Source organism: Tiliqua scincoides, chromosome 2 (assembly GCF_035046505.1).
Source record: "Tiliqua scincoides isolate rTilSci1 chromosome 2, rTilSci1.hap2, whole genome shotgun sequence".
Lineage (NCBI taxonomy): Eukaryota > Metazoa > Chordata > Lepidosauria > Squamata > Scincidae > Tiliqua > Tiliqua scincoides.
This window is the reverse complement of record NC_089822.1, coordinates 227,499,354-227,516,476: the sequence shown is the minus strand read 5'-3', so window position 1 is coordinate 227,516,476 and position 17,123 is coordinate 227,499,354. Positions and strand designations below refer to the sequence as shown.

Genomic DNA, 17,123 nt, shown 5'->3' with positions numbered 1-17,123 from the left:
CAGACACAGTTTCCCATACTAGAAACCCTAACAGAAATCTGTGATATCTTAGTCTTGGGTTAAATCTGTCAGTTAACCACTGCCTGGAAAAATTGTACACACTTATGTGCATAACACAAACTAATTATTATTATGGCATTATAATGATATTTTACAATTACTCTGAGAACAGAACAAACCTTTTTCTTTCCTCGGAGGACCCACTTGATTCTTCATCTGATGTAACTTCTCGGATACTACCATAGGGACCTCCAGGTTGTCTCAATTTCCGGACATTGTTTCCATCTTTTATAATTCTATCCCCTGAGTACAGCAGGGCTGATGGTACAGAAAACATAGTTTTTAAAAAAGAGATAGTTGGGTTCTTCACATATTATGCTGTAATCAGGCACAAAATGTCTGTACCGAAATACAACAAACACTTTTATTTGAACAACTGTACTTGGGTTTGTTTTTATAGATCAACATTCTTTGTACACTGTACACAGATTGAACTTGCACTGAAGGGAATGTGTGAATAATCATACTCCGGTAAAGCCTGACAAAGGATTATAGCCAAATATCCCAAATTACCGGGTAGAGTTTAATGTATGAACAGCCCTATTTAGGAACAACACATCAGCTATTAAGTACAGCCAGGGTCAGCCTTAGGGCATTGTGGCCTATGTCGTGACATTGGGCCCCAGTCTCGGGGGGAGGTCTGCACTGGGGCGATAGGCGGATCTCCCACCTATGCAGCTATGCAGCCAGCATCTGGCAGCCTGAGAAAGCAGCATAGCAAGCAGAGTGTGAGCTTGCTCACCTTCCCCTGGGACTGTTTGACCTGAAATGGACCTCCTGGAAGTTGTAGTGATGTTATGTCACCCCCAACTATTTCCGGATGCCATGTTTTGCACTCAGCACCACAAGCATCTGGCTTGCTGCAGCTGCAGTTGCTGCGGCTGCCTGGTGAGTGGGGGGCCCCATGTGAGCACCCTGCATTGGAATCCGCCAGTCCTGGGGCCCTGAGTACAGCACTGTTTCTAGCAATCTAGCCTCAGTGATTCAAGTGATCTTTGGCTGGCGTACTCTGCTTTGCTCCCTCCACATGTGTGACCTCCATGAAAGACAAACATTTGAACAAGGTTACTGGGTGGGAGGAAACCAGAAGAACACAGTTGTCTGAAGGAGACCATCATGCAACAAATTCCATTGCTACCATAATTTCACTGAATAAGATTTTGATAATGAATTAAGTGGTTGTCTCTTGTGCAACTCCATGTCTGGGTAATATCCAACACAATCTCGTCCTTCCTTTTACCACTTTACTGGACCTTATCAGGCACTGATCACACTCTGAAGCCTACTTTCACAGATGCAAGTGCTATAAACTCTCTTTCCATTTTAAACCAAAGCCCAGATTCTCAAGATTGCAAATTCTGTGCAAAACACCAAACTGCGGATTTGTAAGGCACTTGTGCAGAATCCCAGTTGCTTTGGCCTCAGTCTTACTCCTTCCTATGCTAGGCCTACTGCCCTCAAAAATATACGTCATAATGGCATTTGTCTGCCTACATATTTTGTTTTTCTCAGCTAGTAATTTCAGCCTAAGCATTCAGGCCATCCAGCAGAGTTCATATTCTGTTGTTTTGATTTATTTATTTAAAATGTTTATATATGCTGCTTTCAAACAAGTTCCCAGGGTGATTTTACAATGCAATATTATTTAAAAATCAATGGGGGGGGGGGGGAGATCACGATTACAACAGTTTCTTTAAAAAAAGTGTTAAAATCTGCAGCAAAAATTAATAAAAGACTAAAAGGCCTAGAAAAATAAGAACATCAACTGGCACCAAAAAGATAACAGTGTGTGCACTAGGCAAGTCATTTTGGGAAGGGAAACAGCCAGCCAGGGGGCCACCGCCCAGAAGTCCCTTTCCCCAGTCAACACCTGCCTAATTTCAAATGGCAGGGTCACCAGAGGAGAGCTTCCAAAGATGACAGTTGCATCTGGGCAGGTTGATGTGGGAACAGGGGTTCCTTCAGGTACCCTAGTCCTAAACTGGACAGAGATTTAAAGGTCAGTATGAGGACTGTGCAGTGTGCTCTGAAAAAAAAGTAAGTGACCTAGGTGACATTCTTTAAGGATATATAATATTCCCGCCAGTTCCCTGGTTTTACTATACCCCTTTTCAGCACTTTTTCAGAAATTGGAATCCCATGCGCTTCACAGATCTTGACACACCGATGGTAGACCAGGTGAGTATCCAGTCGAAATTTGTCCACTATTTCTCCCATTTCACCCTCAATTGTGCTTGGAAGGCAATGCCCATCCACGGCCCGATCTCCAGTCCTCACTAGTCGACATAGTTCTAGCCATTCTAAGGGGTCGATATTCCTCTGCAACACAATGCCATTTTTGTTGTTACAAGACAACTGAATGCTGCTGGGAAATAGTTTTGACTTGCACTTAGATAACTGTAGTTGTGGGTGGGGGGGGGGAGGGAAGGCTTTTCCATCTGAGAACTATCATCTATTCCTCTTGCACTTGAGGATGGACTGCTGCGTTACACTCAATACTGAGAGAATGGTTTCAATAGAAGCACTAGCTGGTGCATGAAGTAGTGGGATACCTTCTAATTAGGGTAGTTTGGAAACAACGTAACAAGCCAATCCTTTATTCACTGCACTGGCAATGAAGACATCAGTTAATAACCCCTAAAATACTTTCTGATTTGGGTTGTGCTCTACCCAAACTAATTGGAAGTTTGAAATGAAAATGGACTGAAGACCAACCCTTGGATGAGGTGTAGCACAGTGACTGAGTGACATACATGTTTTGTATGCAAGACTCTTTGTGTCTGCTAGGTTTCAAGAAGTCTTGTGATAAAGGAACTGTTCTAGTGATGGCAGCTGTATTCCGTTTCAACTTAATACTACTACTACTACTACTACTACTACTAATAATAATAATAATAATAATAGTGGTGTTTATACACCGCCTTTCTGGTCATCAGATTACTCCTTTGACTTTATTCAAGGCGGTTCACATACCCAGGCTATCTCTAAACCCCTATGGGGATTTTTACAATAACAGAAAGGTTCTGTCTTTCAAGAACCGCACAACATTTCAGATGGATCTTTCACGGTCTGGTATCACTTCTGGCCCCCAGTTGCCTCCCACGGTGGCTGACAAGCAGCTCCTTCATCTCTCACTTGAAGGGCAGCCAAGCCAACTTAATACCTGTAAGGATTTGTTAATATCAACTTGGACCAGTCACAGCAAAAGTTTTCAACAGGCTGATTAGGCCCCAGAGGTGGATATGACCTCATCTCAGGTAAGTTGCTCAGTGGCATAGATAAGGGGGAGCAGGGGGTACATTACTCTGGGTACCATGCCTTGAGGGTGTGCCAAACTGCATTCCCGACAGCGGACCCGAGGTGAAAACAAGTGGTCTTAAGGCCTCCATGAAGCCTTAGATTCTGAGGAATCTAAAAGGCATCTGTCACCTGGGAGAGGGTTAAAATGGGGGGTGTAAAAAAATTTTGTGCCCCCAGATGCCAGATGCCTTAGCTACACCACTGGAGTCATGGCAGTGCTGCTACCACAATTTTGTTTTAGATTCAGGCACACCGTTTGAAGAAGACTTAGAGGAGGAAAATTCCACCAGAGACTTTGGTTTTGGGAGGGCTGCTTTGGTCAAGCACCCCAATCTTCAGAGTCTCCCAGCCATCTGGCTATTCTTCCCAACTGTGATACTGTGACACCCCTCTGCTTTGTCTCAGTGCTTCCTCCTTCTTTCCTTTCACCTTTCAAAACTGAGTGCACACTGTTGCCATGCCACTTTCTGCCCTTCCTCTCCTCCCAGTTGGCTTGAAAGGAAAGAAGGGCAAGAATGACACAACAACAGTGCATGCTGTCTGGCCATCACCAGGCCACAAACATCAGAAGTATGGCCATCTGTTGGTCTCTTAAAGGTGGGTCCTGTGTTGCATGTTGGGAAACAAAGTGGGTCACGGCTCTTGACAAGCTTAAGACCACTGAGTCACAGAGTTCCAAGCTGATAGTGAATGTAGGGTACTGACATGTTTCAGGAGTAGTGCTATCCTGGGGCATGGGGCAGAACACATTTACATATACAAATGTACATACAGCATACATATACTGCTGTAGCACAGGTGCCCCCCTCCAAACTTACTGCCATCAGAGAAGGGCGCCCACTGGGCTGGGAAGCAAAATCGGGCACCAGAGGAGTACCCACTGGGTGGATGCCAGCGAGATTGGTTGGAATGGGAACCCAGGTCTACCCAGCCAGTAGATCTGGGTTCCAAGTCCAGATGGGAGCCCAGGTCTATCCACTCAGCAAACCTTGGCCACAGAGGCTGTAAGCTATATCGGGAGCCTAGGTCTACCTGGCAGGTAGATCTGGGCTCCAAGTTCAGGTGGGATTGCAGTCTAGCTGCCCAGCAAACTTCAGCCATGGAGGCCATTAAGTTTAACCTGGAGCCCAGGTCTACCTGCCTGGTTGACCTGGGCTCAGGAGTTGGTAGTACTCAGGCCCCCCCTCCCCAACACAAACACTGGATCTGCCCCTGTGCTGGAATGATTGGCTAAGGGTCAACTCCCAAAATTCAAAGTCAAAGATTAGTGAATGCAGTCATGCCACAAATGATACAATACCTTTAACTGCCGTCTCATTTCCTTATTTCTCTTCCCAACCATTTCAATTTGACTATAACTTAGATGCATGGAATCTGGTTCAGTGTTGATAGGGGGAACTTGCAACAAGGAGAGTTTAGGAAGCTCTGGAGGTTGTATGGATTTGGACTTGTCACTAGCAGATGCAGGAGCAGGAGAAACTGCAGAGGTGGCACGTGGCCTCTCTTATGTACCGTTGTTAGAAGGAAGGAAAACAGACACCAAGTTACAAACCTGTGAAAAATCTCTGTACACAAACACACACTGCTGCTTGACATCTCCAGCTCCCCCTAGTGTCTCTTCTATTGGATCATGCTGTATCCTTTTCTGTCTTTATGAGAATGTTTCACTGATATTAAAAAGGGGAGGGGGCTTCTCATTGCAGGGACAACCAAGGCAAAGGTAATCACAGAATTCTCAGGTGTTCTCTAAATGATGAGCATAAAGCTGAAATGTTTTTGGATGCCTTTAAAGGGGGATTGGACAGACTGATGGAGGAAAAGTCCATCGCAGGTTACCAGCCATGATGAGTAAAAGCATCCTCCTGGTTTTAAAAATAGGTTATCTCTGAATGCCAGATTCAAGGAAGCAGTATCTTTTTGTCTTATGTGCTCTCTGAGGCATCTAGTGAGCCACTATGAGATACAGGAAGCCGGACTAGATGGGCCTCTGGCCTGATCCAGCAGGGTTCCTATGTCCTTATAGTGCAGGGTTTGCCCCTGGACCAGGGTGGGCCCTGGAATTGACTGGGGTGGTCTGGAAGGTGTGGGACTGGCCACTATGGCTGCTGGCAATGGCAGCCGGGTGGCCACAGGAGAGGGATGGCTGGGGTGGATGGCTGTCTCATTGCCAGAGCGGCCACTGCAATAACTGAGAGCAGGCCACTGGCCGTCAGCTAACAAGGTCAGAGCAGTTGCCTCTACCATCAGGGCCAACTCCGGAACCATGGCTATAGCAGCCTGGACTTGTACCTCCACACCCTGAACTGGCCCTTGACCACCAGCCTCGGAGGCCGAGACCACCCAGTGGCAAACCGACAGACCCTAGCTATGGTACCTCCTCCCCGGGGTCCAGCACCCACCTCACCAAGCCCATAGCCTGACAGGGCTTTGGAAGTGGAGCCAAGATATGTGCTGCCACCTCTGAGGACAACAGAAACCCACCCACCTTCTGAGGCTCTGAAACCCACCCCTCAGGGAAGCCTAACAAGCCCAGCCAGGACCAAACCCATTCCTCCAATACCCAATTGATCTGTGAGACTTACCCCAGTCACTAGGTGGTGCACTCAAGTTCCTACCCACATTCTCATTCTTACTGTCCTGCCCTGTAGTACCTAGGAAAGAGACAGAACTCATGTTGACTGGCACACATTCCCGGCCCATTGACTTAATTCGGGACTGATATATGAATGCAAAGTCTTTTAACTAGAATAAATCACGCTAAAGCAGCACCTCCCAAGTCGGTTTGTTGGCATCAATGTGTGGTTAGGCTGCTAAGAGTACCAGCTACGTCCCAACAATCCCTGCTAGATGCCCTCCTGCTCTTTGACTCAGGGACATTGGTGGGCCCAGACGTGACAGCCTTCCAAATTCAGTGTCATAGAAAAGGTATTTGGCACCCAGGGAAACAAAAATAGTTAACATCCCCAGGCACCAGATGCCTTTTAGAAAATGCCTTTCTTTAGAAAGTGTGCATTTTTGTCTTGGGTTTACTGCCAGGGGTGCAGGTTGGTACCTCCTCAAGGAGTGGCACCCGAGGCAATGTACCCTCCCTTAGTTATGCCACAATCTGACTCTGGCATTGCCTGTGGGATCAGTCTCACCTGGCATGGACATCATGTCCATGTCCTTTTGCCTTAATTATTTTATTTGACAATTTATTCTGGCTAGCCAGTTCATCATCGGGAAAGCATCCTTGGATCTTTCAGACATGACTGTCAAATCTGTGTGCCCAAACGACCTTTCTAGTTAATCTGTGGACTTAGGTTAGCAAAGCTATAGGGGTCAAAGGGTTGCTATGGGCTATAACAAGGGCTAATGCTATAGTATCAGCTTGATTTGGGATGCCACAGCTTTCTATAAGGTACTCCTGAAAGAATATAGATGTCCTGCCCTTCCAACCATCAAAGCCCACACTGTTAGAGATGTCAGGAGAGAACAGACAGTGCTTGCATTTCTTTTTCACCTGGCTTTGGCTCTTTAGGTTGTTTCCACTGTTCTCTCTGTTCTCTCAAGCTGTTCAGCCATATCCTCTGACACTCAGCAATGTCCTCGCCGGTTAAATATTTTCTTTTCTTTAGGGTGAGATAGGTGACTGCATCTTCCAAGATAGCTGGACTGATAGGCACTTTGGTCTGGAAATGAAGACAAAAGAGAGATGATTGCCATCAAGTCTGACCATGGCAAGGTGGCAACTGCGACTCAGAGAAAAGGGGGCTACTTTGCATGCAGTGCTTTAGTACATGGGTTGGTGCAGCGAACCTACTTATAGCAAGGAACTTGGAGGGTTGACTGTGTGTGGGGAGGCGTATTCCTGCTGAATAAGAGTTGGAGAGAAAAAGAACTGAGGTTTTTTTTGGTTTTTTTTAAATGAGACTATTCTTTAGAAGAAAACTAATCAGGACCTACTTGTAAATTTCTGAATGATCTGCTGTGGATAGGCACAACTTTTGACTCCCAATTACTATATTTCACCAACAAGTTTGAGTTCAGTTCTGACACTGAAAACAAAGAGTGGGGGGAAGAGTGATGGAGGAACTGGCTGGTACATGGTTGGGAATAGAGGCAGAATTTGGTTTGCCACTTCAGTAACCAGGAAGTTTTGGGCCAGCCCCAGACTTTCTACACTGAAAGCTATTGAATCCAGGGCATGTTGATAAGTGGGCTTTCCTATCTACCTCCTGCATAACTTTGAGGAAGTCTTTTCTCCTGAACTTCATTGATCTGCTTTTGTCTACTTTGTTGAATATGTCAACCAGCTTGAGCTTGTGCTTGTGCAGAGTGTTCTGCAGCGTGATGAGGGAATCAGGATATGGCGCCTCGATCGAAGGGATGATTTTCTTCTGTGGTCGCTTTGGAATAAGATGCTGAAAGACATCAACAATTTTGAGAGAACTTTAAGAACTTCATCCTACTGAGGAAGAAACATCACTGACAAATTAGAAGCAACTAGCCAGCTAGTGTACCACCCAGGGATCACAGTACTGTATCTATGATGACATCACGAGGTTATACAATCAATCAAGCTATGTGACAATGTTGAAAAAGGCAAATGAAATCTTTCCATTGCCCTTGCCGTGAATGGATGAGTAAGGGAGAACATATATCCCTGTAGACCATGCCTTGGGACCATGATCCCTGCCACGTTGCACCATGATGCTGGTTTCATTGCCCACCAGCATTGCACAACAAGACTTCCTCCCTGATCGAGCTCTTGCATGTAATTACACAGGGCTAACTAAGGCAGAGTACAAATGGGGATACACATTCAGATTTGTACCCAAATGCACATCCCACTGAGAGTAATGCATTGTAGACAGATCCTCATTTGGATGTGAATGCCAGCCACGTGCACTGCATATTACCTTCAACATGTTGTGCATTTGGATATACATTCCCATTCTGTCCCAGCTCATCCACTACATGCAACTGGACTGGAGCAACAGAATGCAGCAAAGGGAAGTGCATGGAGTGTACAAACCTGAAGCTCATATCAGTGTGTCTTGTCATAAGAAACCATGGCTTATCATTGTGACATCTGAAGACAGTCAGTATCTACAAGGTTAAAACAATGTGCTGATCACCCCACTTCTGAGCCCCTCTGGGAGAGTTGAAACAAATGAGACGGGGGGGGGGGGGGGGGAGAATAATACTTCACATTTGTATAGTGTTTTTTGAGCATCATCTTGTTGTAGTTCTTACAACAACACTGTAAAGTAGGATAGCATTGCTATCTCCACATTGCAGCTTGGAATCTGAGGCTTCAGAGGGCGTAGATTCCTTAAAACCACCTAATTTGTTCATGGCAGAGGTGAGATTAAAATCAGGGAATATTTGCAGCTCAGACTCTCAGTCACTACGGTACCGAGACAAGGAACTCCCAAGCAAGTTCTTCTAATTTGAATGTGTCTAAAAAGTTGACAACTGATCCTGTCCTAACAGGAGTCTTCCTCTACCTACCCACTGGCAATATTACCAGTTTGGCATGTGGTGAGCTACAAGGATTTCAGAAAGAAAAAGTGTACAAGTGTGGAATGGTAAATAGATGATAGTGTGATTCCCTGCTACCTGGACAAAGAGGCGCCTTTTAAATGCGTCTTATATTTTGCAAGGAAGAGCAATTGCGTCCCTTCACCCCAATGTGAGTTCTTTTCCAGTGGCTGTTGCTGGTGTCTCTTTTGCACCTTTTTCAGACTGTGAGCCCTTTGGAGACAGAAAGCTTTTTGTTGATTTGCTCAGCTATAGAAACTGCATTGTGAACTGTGTTTTGGTGAACTACAGTATATAGATATTATTACTGCTTCAGAATTAATTACCAAAGTTTAAGAAACATTCCAGAAACTTCCTTAAGATTTCAAAAGGAGAATTTGGAATGGTTTTGATTTTTTTAAAAACTTGTTTGTGTTCTGAAAAGTTGCCACCTTTTGAACATATGTTAAGTTTTACTCGGCAGCAACTGTTACCCTGCACATCCCTGATCTTGTCTGATCTTGGAAGCTAAGCAGGGTCAGGCCTGGTTAGTACTTGGATGGGAGACTGCCTGGGAATACCAGGTGCTGTAGGCCTATACCATAGTCTTTCGAGACTGAAGGTTGCCAACCAACCATTTAAGTTTTACTTTCTGGCAACACAGGAGACTCCAGAGACTCAACAAGATTTGCCTTGACCACTCATATACTAGCTGACATGCCTGTTGTCGGGATACTAGCAGGCCATACCACAGGATGCAAGATTGTGGGCCACCATGGTTCATTAACTAAAACATTTTTATCCTGCCCTTTCTCCAAGGACTTCAGGGTAATGTATATGATTCACTTCCTTTTTATCCTAACAACCCCATGTGGTAAATTAGGCTGAGAATGTGATACTGGTCCAGAGTCATCTAGGGACCTAAATCTGAGCTTGGGTTTCCCCAGCCTAGCTTACCTGAATGCTGCTGACAGCAGATACCAGGGCTTCAGCTTTAGCCTCCTTTATGCTTCTGCTTGCCCGCATTTTTCCCAGCACACTTTCCTCCTGCTCACTGATGGGATGTTTTATTTCCAGCCATTTTTCAAGATCCACACAGTTGTTTAACAGATCTCGTAGTTTTTTTCTCTCCTCAATCCAAGCATGCAGGTTTTCTAGATCATCTCCTCCTGTGGCTTTAGCTTTCGCAGGAGGTTCTTCCAAGGCATGTGCTTTCTCCTTTGGCTCAAAGGGTGGAGGCAGGTGGGGTTTGGGACTGCTTGGAGCCATGCTTTCCATAGGAGGGGCAATCAGAGTGCGACGCCTCGATTTGGGTGGGCCAAATCTACTTGCTTTCAGTTTGAGGAAAAAATGTGGATACTTTTCTTCAAACTTGTGCTTTTGAAAGCAGTGCTCCAAAACCTCATTAGCCAGCTCATCCTCAGAACTTTGCTTGAGATTTATGTTGTTACAGAATTTGTCACTGAAGAGAGAAGGAACAATTGGAAAATTCAAAAAATATCAAAGATTACCTTATTAGTGAAAAGTTCAGAGTCCATCAAGCCTTGATTCCCAGATCCAAAATAATCTTTTAAAGGAAAGCCCATGGTGTTTTAAAGAGGTAACATGAAGCATAGCACTGTTTAAGAACAATGTTTGGTAGCAACATTCAAAATGACAAAAATATTGTTGAAAGTATATAGGGTCCTTTCCCCTGCTCCTTCAAAGATTTATATATGTAGCGTATATAGAGCAGTCATTTCTAGACTGCATGCCTGGGCATGCTAGTTCTCTGTGAGAGAATTTTTGTTGTGCCAAGAAAGATATTCATTCAAAAGGTTGCTGAAAGCTCAAAATACCCACATAATAATAAAAATAATAATAATAAAACTTTATTTTTATCCCGCCCTTCTCCCTAACGGGACCCAGGGCAGCTAACAACATATTAAAAAAACAGATTTTTAAAACATTAATACATAGCAGATAAAAAACATTTAAAAACACATTACAGAGGCCATAAAAACAGTAGTCAGATTAAAAGACAGAATAAAAGAGCAAGTCACCGAGGAATCAAGCCTGTAAAAAACTAAAAGATGTATAAAAATGTTAAGAAGGCCAGAAATCAGAAGGCTTGTTTAAACAACAGTGTTTTCAGGCCTCGCCAAAAACTCTCAAGAGAGGGAGCCATTCTCAAATCAAGGGGAAGGGAGTTCCATAATGTTGGTGCCACTACCGAGAAGGCCCTATTTCTTGCAGCCGCCCCCCGGACCTCCTTGGGTGGCGGCACTTGCAAAAAGGCCTTCTCTGATGACCTGAGAGAGTGAGCCGGATTGTACGGGAGTAGGCGGTCTCTGATATCCTGGCCCAGAGCTGTATAGGGCTTTAAAGGTCAAAACCAGCACCTTGAATTGGGCCCGGAAACGAATGGGCAGCCAATGTAGCCCCTGGAGAAGCGGGCTGACAGAGTCAAACCGCCTGACTCCGGTGACCACACGGGCCGCCGCATTCTGTACTAATTGTAGTTTCCGAACCGTCTTCAGGGGCAGCCCCACATAGAGCGTGTTACAGTAATCTAACCTTGATGTCACCGTGGCATGGATCACCGTGGCCAGGTCTACACGATCCAAGTACGGTTGCAGCTGGCGCACCAGCCGAAGCTGAGCAAAGGCCCCCCTAGCCACAGCTGCCACCTGGGAATCCAGGAGCAGCTGCGAGTCCAGGAGGATCCCCAAGCTGCGAACCTGCTCCTTCAAAGGGAGTGCAACCCCATTCAGAGCAAGTCGATAATCCAGCACCTGCATCAAGGATTTCCGAACCAGGAGAGCCTCTGTCTTATCCGGATTTAATTTCAGCTTGTTAGCCCCATAAAAAGGAGGTTACCCTCTGTGCCTCTGCATGATTCATTGCTTTGCTCTGGCTTTCCTCCAGTTACCCATACTTAAGAACATAAGATCAGGCCATAGGCCCATCTAGTCCAGCTTCCTGTATCTCACAGCGGCCCACCAAATGCCCCAGGGAGCACACCAGATAACAAGAGATCTCATCCTGGTACTCTCCCTTGCATCTGGCATTCTGACATAGCCCATTCTAAAATCAGGAGGTTGCACATACACATCATGGCTTGTAACCCATAATGGATTTTTCCTCCAGAAACTTGTCCAATCCCTTTTTAAAAGCCAGATGCCATCACCACATCCTGTGGCAAGGAGTTCCACAGACTGATCACACGCTGAGTAAAGAAATATTTTCTTTTGTCTGTTCTAACTCTCCCAACACTCAATTTTAGTGGATGTCCCCTGGTTCTGGTGTTATGTGAGAGTGTAAAGAGCATCTCCCTATCCACTCTGTCCATCCCCTGCATAATTTTGTACGTCTCAATCATTTCCCCCCTCAGGCGTCTCTTTTCCAGGCTGAAGAGGCCCAAACGCCGTAGCCTTTCCTCATAAGGAAGGTGCCCCAGCCCCGTAATCATCTTAGTCGCTCTCTTTTGCACCTTTTCCATTTCCACTATGTCCTTTTTGATATGTGGCGAACAGAACTTGACACAATACTCCAGGTGTGGCCTTACCATCGATTTGTACAATGGCATTATAATATTAGCCGTTCTGTTCTCAATACCTTTTCTAATGATCCCAAGCATAGAATTGGCCTTCTTCACTGCTGCACATTGGGTCGACACTTTCATCGACCTGTCCACCACCACCCCAAGATCTCTCTCCTGATCTGTCACAGACAGCTCAGAACCCATTAGCCTATATGTGAAATTTTGATTTTTTGCCCCAATGTGCATGACTTTACACTTACTTACATTGAAAAGCATCTGCCATTTTGCTGCCCATTCTGCCAGTTTGGAGAGATCCTTCTGGAGCTCCTCACAATCACTTCTGGTCTTCACCACTCAGAAAAGTTTGGTGTTGTCTGCAAACTTTGCCACCTCACTGCTGAACCCTGTCTCCAGGTCATTTATGAAGAGGTTGAAAAGCACCAGGCCCAGGACAGATCCTTGGGGCACACCGCTTTTCACCTCTCTCCATTGTGAAAATTGCCCATTGACACCCACTCTCTGTTTCCTCGTCTTCAACCAGGTCTCAATCCAGGAGATGACCTGCCCTCTAATTCCCTGACTGTGGAGTTTTTTCAGTAGCCTTTGGTGAGGCCTTTGGTGAGCCTTTGTCGAACACCTTCTGAAAGTCCAGATATATAATGTCCACGGGTTCTCCCGCATCCACACGCCTGTTGACCTTTTCAAAGAATTCTAAAAGTTTTGTGAGGCAAGACTTACCCTTACAAAAGCCATGCTGATTCTCCCTCAGCAAGGCCTGTTTGCCTATGTGTTTTGAGATTCTATATTTGATGAGGCATTCCACCATCTTACCCGGTATAGACGTTAGGCTGACCGGCCTATAGTTTCCCGGGTCCCCCCTCTTTCCCTTTTTAAAGATTGGTATGACATTGCTGTCCTCCAATCTTCTGGCACTGTGGCCATTTTGAGGGACAAATTGCATACCTTAGTCAAGAGATCAGCAACTTCATTATTTAATTCCTTAATAACTCTTGGGTGGATGCCATCTGGGCCCGGTGACTTATTGATCTTTAATTTATCAATGGGGTCTGAAACATCTTCTCTTTCAACCTCTATCTGACTTAATTCCTTGGTCAGGAGGGGCCATTCGGGCAGTGGTATTTGCCGGAGGTCTTCTGTTGTGAAGACAGATGAAAATAACTCATTTAATTTCTCTGCCATCTCTAAGTCTCCTTTTATCTCCCCTTTCCCTCCCTCACCATCCAGAGGGCCAACCGCTTCTCTGGCGGGTTTCCTGCTTCTAACATATTTGAAGAAGCTTTCATTATTCCCCTTAATGTTGCTGGCCATGCGTTCCTCATAGTCTTGCTTGGCCTCCTGTATCACTTTCACATTTCTTTTGCACAGTTTATGTTCCTTTTTATTCTCCTCATTAGGGCAAGACTTCCATGTATGGAGGAAAGCCTTGTCCTTTACGGCCTCTCTAACTTGGCTTGTTAGCCATGCGGGCACCCTCCGGGACTTAGTGGAGCCCTTCTTCCTTTGTGGTATACACTTCCGCTGAGCCTCTATTACTGTTGTTTTAAGCAGCCTCCATGCACTCTGGAGAGATTGGACTCTTTTGACCTTCCATTTCAACCTCCTTCTAACCAGCCTCCTCATTTGAGGGAAGTCCGCTCATCAGAAGTCACGGGTTTTTGTGAGAGATTTGCCCAGAATTCTTCCCTCGACGTGCATGTCAAAACGGATCACAGCATGATCACTGTTCCGCAATTGCTCAGTAACATTTACATCTCTAACCAGGTCCTGAGTACCGTACAATATTAAATCCAGAGTCACCTGTCCTCTGGTGGGCTCCATGACTAGCTGCTCTAAGGCACAGTCATTTAACATGTCAAGAAATCTGGTCTCCTTTTTGTGACCAGAACACAAATTGACCCTGTCAATATGAGGCTAATTGAAGTCCCCCATGATTACAACCCTGTCCCTCCTTGTCACCTCCCTGATCTGTTTCCTCATTTCAAGGTCCCCTTCCGGTTTCTGGTCTGGAGGATGATAGTATGCCCCCAGTATTACATCGCTCCTCAGGCCTGGTAATTTAACCCACAGAGATTCTACGGTGGAGTCGGACCCGGCTTAAATCTCTACTTTGCTGGATTCTATCCCTTCCTTAACGTAAATGGCCACCCCACCTCCAACATGCCCCTCCCTGTCCCTCCTGTAGAGTTTATAGCCTGGGATTGCGGTATCCCACTGATTTTCCGCATTCCACCAGGTTTCCGTTATGCCCACTATGTCAATGTTTTCCCTAGTCACCAGACATTTCAGTTCTCCCATCTTTGCTCGGAGACTTTGGGCATTTGCATAAAAGCATCTTGCTAGGTATGGGTAATTTGGCCAGGCCAGCTTTGATTTGATCATCCAGTCCAAGTGAGGATACAATTACACACGCTCAACAGAGAAATGGCCATAATGATGACTCATACAGCAGCAAGAAGAGAATAGCAAGTTTCTGCTTTGATACACTCTAGAAATCAACCTTTTGGGATGTACATTTACATAAATAACTTCTACCACCTGCATCACTCAGCATCAGGCAACTTTGTATGTGTGTGAATAGTGTGCCCCAGTTTAGCTGCAGAAAAAGGCTGTCTCCAAATCTGGGTTTGGGAAACACCAGTGCAGCAAGGAAGTTTTGAGGGGGTGATTCCCACCAGGAAAACAGCACAAGGGAAAAACGGGCACTTCCCCAGCATGGTAGTGCAGTCCCTATGGCTGCTATTTGCTAAAATTTAAAAATAAAGTCAGTTGGGCATTTCGATCCATCTCATTCAGTTAGTTAGATGCATTCACTCACTGAAAAAAAGAAAAAGCCCTTACATAACAGCAGAAAACAACTAAAAAATAGTCACACCAGGCTTGGGAGAAAAAAGTTGAACTAACTTTTTCAATCCACTGCCAATAAGAGAGATTCTTCATACACATGTGAAGTACTTTTCCCTCCTTAAGTAAAAAAAACTACCTGCAGATTTTGCAAATGTTAACATTATTTTTCACTTGCTTCTTTGCAAAGAAAAAAAAATAATTTAACCCACTTGTTGGCCCAAACAATGTAGAGCTCTGAAAAAGTAAGAATTCCATTTTATAACCTCAAAGAGACTCTACAGAAAGAAAACAGACGTAAAGATTATTCCTTTTAAAGACAATATGCTTTCCTGTACCCAAATGGATATGATTAAAGCAAAAGATACATGTTCCCATAATCATATTTGCCTTCTCAGTATTACAGGTTGTAGTGGGGGATTCGATTATTAGAAACATAGAGAGGGGGGTTTGCGATGGATGTGAGGACCGCATGGTGACTTGCCTGCCTGGTGCAAAGGTTGCGGACATCACTTCTCGTCTAGACAGGCTAGTAGACAGTGCTGGGGGAGAGGTAGCAGCTGTGGTGCATGTCGGCACCAACGACGTGGGCAAGTGTAGCTGGGAGGTCCTGGAGGCCAAATTTAGGCTTTTAGGCAGGAAGCTGAAAGCCAGGACCTCAAAGGTAGCGTTCTCTGAAGTGCTACCTGTTCCACGCGCAGGGCCAGCTAGGCAGGCGGAGATCAGGGGTCTCAATGCGTGGATGAGACGGTGGTGTAGGGAGGAGGGGTTTAGATTCGTTAGGCACTGGGGAACGTTTTGGGACAAGCGGGGCCTGTACAAGAGGGATGGGCTCCACTTGAACCAGAATGGAACCAGACTGCTGGCGCATAACATTAAAAAGGTGGCAGAGCAGCTTTTAAACTGATCCCTGGGGGAAGGCCGACAGGAGCCGAGGGGCATCCGGTTCGGGACTCCTCATCCCTATGGGATGAGGATGGGGAGGTTAGAGAACAACAAGACAAAGGCAGAGTAGGAGAAGAAATTGGGAAAGGTAGGGTGATGGGATGTGATAGACGGTTTGGCACAATGAGAGGATGCGGGGACAAAGGAGCGAATAAGCAGCGCATCCTGGAGCATTCCGTGTATAAATGCTTTTATGCGAATGCCCGAAGTCTATGAACAAAGGTGGGAGAACTGGAATGTCTGGTGACAAGGGAAAATATTGACATAGTGGGCATAACGGAAACCTGGTGGAATGCGGAGAATCAGTGGGATATCGCAATCCCGGGCTATAAACTCTGCAGGAGGGACAGGCAGGGGCGTGTTGGAGGTGGGGTGGCCCTTTATGTTAAGGAAGGGATAGAATCCAGCAAAGTAGAGATTGAAGGTGGGTCCGACTCCACCGTAGAATCTCTGTGGGTTAAATTACCAGGCTTTTGCAGCGATGTAATACTGGAGGCGTGCTATCGTCCTCCAGACCAGAAATCGGATGGGGACCTTGAAATGAGGAAACAGATCAGGGAGGTGACAAGGAGGGACAGGGTTGTAATCATGGGGGACTTCAATTATCCTCATATTGACTGGGTCAATTTGTGTTCTGGTCACGATAAGGAAACCGGATTTCTTGACGTGCTAAATGACTGTGGCTTAGATCAGCTAGTCATGGAGCCCACCAGAGGACAGGTGACTCTGGATTTAATATTGTGCGGTACGCAGGACCTGGTTAGAGATGTAAACGTTACTGAGCCATTGGGGAACAGTGATCATGCTGTGATCCGTTTTGACGTGCACGTTGGGGGAAGAATACCAGGCAAATCTCTAACAAAAACCCTTGACTTCCGACAGGCGGACTTCCCTCAAATGAGGAGGCTGGTTAGAAGGAGGTTGAAAG

The 17,123-nt window shown here is 45.6% G+C and overlaps 1 protein-coding gene across 1 annotated transcript in view; it reads right to left on the bottom strand.

Annotated features, from left to right (window-relative positions):
• The window catches only part of EFCAB12 (EF-hand calcium binding domain 12), a 31,266-nt gene that overhangs the window by 10,432 nt on the left and 3,711 nt on the right, over window positions 1-17,123 (bottom strand). Inside the window, exons 2-8 of the mRNA XM_066612981.1 lie at window positions 9,823-10,327; window positions 7,575-7,763; window positions 6,863-7,031; window positions 4,932-4,975; window positions 4,661-4,807; window positions 2,166-2,379; window positions 180-318 (exon numbers count right to left, since the gene is read on the bottom strand). Of these exons, the coding sequence (XP_066469078.1) occupies window positions 180-318; window positions 2,166-2,379; window positions 4,661-4,807; window positions 4,932-4,975; window positions 6,863-7,031; window positions 7,575-7,763; window positions 9,823-10,327 (1,407 nt within the window). The remainder of the gene's footprint in view (window positions 1-179; window positions 319-2,165; window positions 2,380-4,660; window positions 4,808-4,931; window positions 4,976-6,862; window positions 7,032-7,574; window positions 7,764-9,822; window positions 10,328-17,123) is intronic.